General features: G+C 50.0%; 3 protein-coding genes across 3 annotated transcripts in view; 1 reads left to right on the plus strand and 2 right to left on the minus strand.

Annotated features, from left to right (window-relative positions):
• Window positions 1-411: 411 nt before the first annotated feature.
• PODANS_5_10450 (uncharacterized protein) lies at window positions 412-2,009 on the plus strand (the record flags this gene model as incomplete). Its single annotated transcript, XM_001905551.1, has 2 exons — window positions 412-1,728; window positions 1,785-2,009. The coding sequence occupies 2 exons, from the start codon at window positions 412-414 to the stop codon at window positions 2,007-2,009; spliced, it is 1,542 nt and encodes a 513-aa protein (XP_001905586.1).
• Window positions 2,010-2,649: 640 nt separating this feature from the next.
• Window positions 2,650-3,801, minus strand: PODANS_5_10460 (uncharacterized protein; the record flags this gene model as incomplete). Its single annotated transcript, XM_001905552.1, has 1 exon — window positions 2,650-3,801. The coding sequence occupies one exon, from the start codon at window positions 3,799-3,801 to the stop codon at window positions 2,650-2,652; it is 1,152 nt and encodes a 383-aa protein (XP_001905587.1).
• A 1,168-nt stretch (window positions 3,802-4,969) lies between these two features.
• Window positions 4,970-5,367, minus strand: part of PODANS_5_10470 (uncharacterized protein) — a gene marked incomplete at both ends in the record, with an annotated part of 2,944 nt that continues 2,546 nt past the window's right edge. Inside the window, one exon of the mRNA XM_001905553.1 lies at window positions 4,970-5,365. Within this exon, the coding sequence (XP_001905588.1) occupies window positions 4,970-5,365 (396 nt within the window). The remainder of the gene's footprint in view (window positions 5,366-5,367) is intronic.

Raw genomic sequence — 5,367 nt, forward strand, 5'->3', positions numbered from 1 at the left:
GTTACTTGCTTGGTCATGATGACCTCTCCTGGCAGTCTCGATGAGGTTCGAATCAATGTCTTGTTTCCCGCAGCATTTGGTCCGTTAATAGTATTCGGCTGACATGTGAGTTGTATGTTGGTGTGCACAGTCAGCACTATTCCCATAGTGCCGCTGTTACCTCTCCTTTGAGGCATGTCCAGCGATGATCGTGCATTGCCGAGAGACCCACAGACTCCGACTCTCCGAATCATATCAACACTTCTGATTTGTTAAACGTGGTCTGATGAAACAGTATGCAAGGCATTTGGGCTGTGCGGGATGGAACCTAATCACTGGCGAGATAACCAGATTTGTGACATGAATCGAGTCATTTAAATTCTCTTGTCTTCGCAAAGCCCTCAGGACTTCCTAATGTCTTTTGCTCCTAAGATGAAAATGGATCTCTTGCTAGACAAAGGCCTGACCCTGAGTTGGACTCTGGCCATCCAGATCCTCTTAGCAACCATCACCTCCATCATCATCTACCGCCGCCACCTCCACCCCCTCTCCCCCATCCCCGGCCCACCCTTCGCCTCCATCTCCCGTCTCTGGCACATCTACCACATCCTCAAAGGCGACCAAAACCTCCAGCTCGTCTCCCTCCACAAAAAGCACGGACACTTTGTCCGCCTCGCCCACAATGAAGTCTCCGTCTCCCATCCCGACGCCATCAAGAAAATCCTCGGGAGTCAGCTCAAGAAAGGTCCCTGGTACCGCATGACTGCCATTCCAGACTACCGCTTCCAGAGTCCCATGGCGACCACCGACCCAAAAAAGAAAATGGAGAAAAGCAAGGCTTTTGCTTCGGGGTATGCCCTCACCAACGTGCTGCGGTCAGAGCCTCAGCTCGACAACGTCATCTCTTTGCTTCTTGGCCATCTTGATGGTTTTGCCAGGACGGGGAAGGAGGTGGGTTTGGATAAGTATTTTACGTTCACTTCGTTCGATGTAGCGGGGGAGATCCTCTTCTCGAGTCAATTCGGTTTCCTCGAGACAGGGACTGATGTCGGTAATGCGATTGCGAATGGGTACTGGCTGTCAATGTACGCGTCTGCCATGGCGTTTTTTTATCACATCCACGTCGCGTTATTGGGGAACCCGTTTATCACCTGGCTTAATATCCTACCGTATGGACATCTCTTTGATACAGCCATCAAAGCGATGAAAGCCCGTTTACAGGACAAGAGAGACGAATCGAGGTTTGATAGTGTGGAGTATTGGTTTAGGGCGATGGAGAAGCATCCTGAGAAGATAAAGTGGAGGGATGTACAGGCTGTTACTGTCAGTACGGTGGGAGCGGCAAGTGAGACTGTTAGTTGCGCGTTGCAGAGTTTTGTGTACTACATGATACGGACTCCTGGGGCTTGGGAAAGGGCTAGGAAAGAGGTGATCGAGCTGCAAGAGAAGGAAGGGGGACGAGAGGAAAGGGTGGTTAGCTGGGGGCAGGCGAAGAGGTTGGTTTATCTGCAGGCTTGTTTGAATGAGGGACTGAGGATGTTTGCACCTGTGCCGATGAACTTGCCTAGGGTGGTGGGACCTGAGGGATTGGAGATCGGGGGGAGGCGCTTTGAGAAGGGGTCGATTTTGTCTGTGAATTCTTGGGTTATGCATTTTTCGGACGAGATATGGGGGGAGGACGCCGGGGAGTTCAAGCCAGAGAGGTGGTTGAGGGAGGATGCAGGGGAGTTGGACAGGTGGTTTATGCCTGTGAGTGAAAGCCTTTAGTGATGTTGTTATGAAAACTGACTGACTGATGTGTACAGTGGGGTTATGGCTACAACTCTTGTCCCGGACAAAATATTGCAAGACTTGAATTGAGCAAGATTGCGGCCACGCTGGCCAGGGACTATGACATCTCACAGGTAAATCCGGAGCAGGAGTGGAAGTGGCAAGCCTTTTTCACGGTTGTCCAACACTCGTGGCCTTGCTACATCAAAGCCAGGAAGACCATAACCAATGAATCAAGTTGTAAGGTACCTTGGCGTTAAAATCGTGAAGACGGTATACTAGCAATACAAACAGCTGGTATTTACATAGGTACTAGGTACCTAAGTTGCGTTTTCTATGAGCATACTAAGAACGCTATGGCAAAAGCTAACTGCCTATTCATCAACGCAACCTCCTGTGGCCGTCTGCCTTCAATCTGTGTACCAATTGAATGCCATTAGGCATCTAATCCTTTAAGTCTTTCGTCAGCTGAATCAACACTTGGGCGTCTTTGGCGGCTATTTGATCCGGCCTCCCGATGCTGTTCCTCATCCTAGACAGAAATTCGTGCAGGTCGAAAGAGTCAGAATCCTGCATGGATTCCAAGTCCGCCACCAGCGAAAACGGAAAAATCAGTAGTGCCGAGTCACACCTGCCAGATGCTACTGCCTCGAAGAAATTGCAGTGCCCGTTGAAACAGCTCGTAAACAAATCGAGACTTTCTTGGGGCACCAAATATGTTCCTAGGAGGTCTTGCAGCGCCCTGGTACTTTTGTGTGAAAGAGAAGACAGATGGGGCAGGATGTCTTTCAGTCTCTGTAGGCTCTCATGATGTCCGATCTCAGCAGATAGCTTCAAATGTCTATCCGCTAGCTCGTAAAAGAACTTGTCCCAGATCAGGATTTGAGGTCTGTCGTGATCCTAGTTCTCGGGGTGAAGTGAACAAAGTCGAATCAGCTGAATAAAGTTCTCGAGGGGGTAATCCAACCACGATTTTATGCCATCATGCGTATCCCATATAGTCCGCAGGGTGTTGAAGTCAATCATGTTTTCCAAAGGAGCCAGCCATCTCTTCCGTGCTGATTTTCTTTCAGGTAGTTGTGTCAGGTCTGGCACAGCCTCGGTAGGGCGATCCTCACCGTTCGGCAGTTTGCCCATTTGGTGCAAGACGCCAAAACAACTATCGCAACAAGTGATGGGGAAAATGAAAGGCACAAATCTCTCCCTACGCTCGTGATCAATACCATAACTCCTATGGGGTCGAAGCAAAAACATCTGTAAACATTCCTGCTCACCACAGATGCAGCAGTCGTGAAGGTCTTGCGCGTCTACCTGGAAGTCGTCCCAATTGGGTCGCAACAGAATGGATTTCTCATCCAAGACGGGAGTGCTTACATCCTTGACATGGACGTAGCTATCCCCGTCACCCGAATGTGACTCATGATCCAAGGTAACGGATGATGTTGACCTCCCGACGGTCGCCGGCGAGGGTGGATCACGTCGTTCCGACTTCCCGTTCGCTAACTTTCCGCCTTTCTCGGGAGGCGATGTGATGTATCTAAAAGGAGTTGAACACTCATCATAATCATCGGACTTGGTAGGCCTCTGAGAAGCGGCCTCAGCATGCCAGTGCCTCTGTTTTTCTTGCCACTTGCCCTTTTGTGACATTTTTTCCAGAAAGGTGACGGATTGCGCAGAAGTCGAACAAGCCTTGACACGCGCTCGAGTGTCTCGGTGTTCCTGTCGTAAATGTGCCTTCATGGATTCAATATCAACCGTCTGGGTGAACTTATGTTGCTTCAATGCAAGCCACATGGCATTGGGCTTCTGGGTATCAGCACCGCTGGCATCGAATGCGTCTTGGAGAATGGTCCTGAGGTAAACAGAGCTCAGATTGATGCCGGCCTGGGCAGAATCAACTCCCTTCGCCAGGGCTGTTCGGAGCGCTTCAGAAAGCCTCTCTCCGTCCCCTGCGGTCTCGGAAGTAATAATCATGGCGTCAAGGGCAGTGGCGGAGCCAAGAAAATCAAAAATCTCGTCAGATGGCAGCGAGTGACTGTAAAGATCCTCCATGTTGATGGTCTCGCCGTCAGGAAGCTTGATGACATGACGGTCCGGTAGCTATGGCTTGGGAATGGAGACCTTGACCAAGTCATCATACGTGATTTCAACCAGATCTTCCCATTTCGGATCTTTACACAGTCGAGTGACCCGCCGCTCGTTAGGAATAACTCTCGAGAAATGACCCTTGGCCTCGAAGACTGAGACGATGCCGGTCTGAATATCATGAAACAAGAAGATGGCGTGGGGCGCAATCCCATAAACGGATATGCCGACTGAGACATTGCAGTGGAAGGGTGACAAGTGACGGTGTCTGTGTCCAAAGAAAATGACTACTGCAGCAATACCGTGGACGCCATTTTCGCGAAAGTGGCTGGTGAATTTCTGTAGCTCATCCCTTCCAATCTCTCCATCCATCATAAGAAACCATACCGGGGAATTCCGTAGTATCTTTAGACTTTCTGTGCCTTCAAACAACGCAGCCCGGTCTGGTCCCATACTTGTGCTTCAGTGTACCGATGGTCTTGCGATCACACGGAGGGTGGGCGATATAGTTCCAAGGGAGAATGGGGGATGACCACTGATCCTCAAGAAGGTCGGAGATCTTGATTATGGCGTTCTTATCTGCAACTAGAGCTCCATTCTGGTAGGTACTCCCAGAGACATCAACTGCAAAAGTCGGTATGAGTTTGGAGAGAGGCTTGTCCACACCAGTATCATCTCTGGTTTGGAGTGTGAGGGATCTGAAAGAACTTGAGGGTTGAGGGGAAGTGGCAGAAGGAGGAATTGAAATCGGAACTTGCATATTGATGTCTCCTGAGGAATCAGCGCAGAGCTTCTGACGTGACGCGGAGCGAAGATACTGACGGGAACAAGACATGAATAAAACCCCACATCGAGTGGTGAACCCATTTTAAGGGTCCCGGTGTCTGCAATGAACAACAAGCAGGGCACGAAAAAATTCCACATGGTCAGAGTCACGAAAACCGAAACCAAACATAAAAATAGGGAGAACACCCAAACATGACCCCTGAACCCCTGAATCATCTGTGGACCCACTACCACACCCATACCCCCTATGTTTGGTCACACCACAAACCAACATTGATCTCACAATCATCCTGCCACACGTGTTTTAGGCAGTCATCTCTGCAGAGAAACACTTTTTTTGTACTACAAACTAAGATACACTGACAAGCATCTCCTTGACATTCTTGCCTCCCACACGAACACTCGCCGGCTGCCACCCTCGTGAACCAACCGACTTCGCAACCAAACTTATCTTCTCCCCCGGCCACAAAGTGACAAAATTATCCTCCCAAGTCAACGGCAAAACATCATTCCCACCCCCATCCAACAACTCCAAACCAACAAAAAACGCCGGCACACTAGCCCGATTCTCCAAATTAACCACAACCTCTTTCTCACCCCTCCTCTCCACCCCAACTGTCACCTCCGCCTCCTTGAGTGTATTAAACTCCTTATAATCCGCATACCTCCCCACCGGCGTCACAAACCAAGTCGTCTCCCCCCAATCCAACCGATCCAGCTCCTTACTCAACCAGTACACATTCCGAC

The sequence above is a fragment of the Podospora anserina genome, chromosome 5 (assembly GCF_000226545.1).
Source record: "Podospora anserina S mat+ genomic DNA chromosome 5, supercontig 10".
NCBI classification, from domain to species: Eukaryota; Fungi; Ascomycota; class Sordariomycetes; order Sordariales; family Podosporaceae; genus Podospora; species Podospora anserina.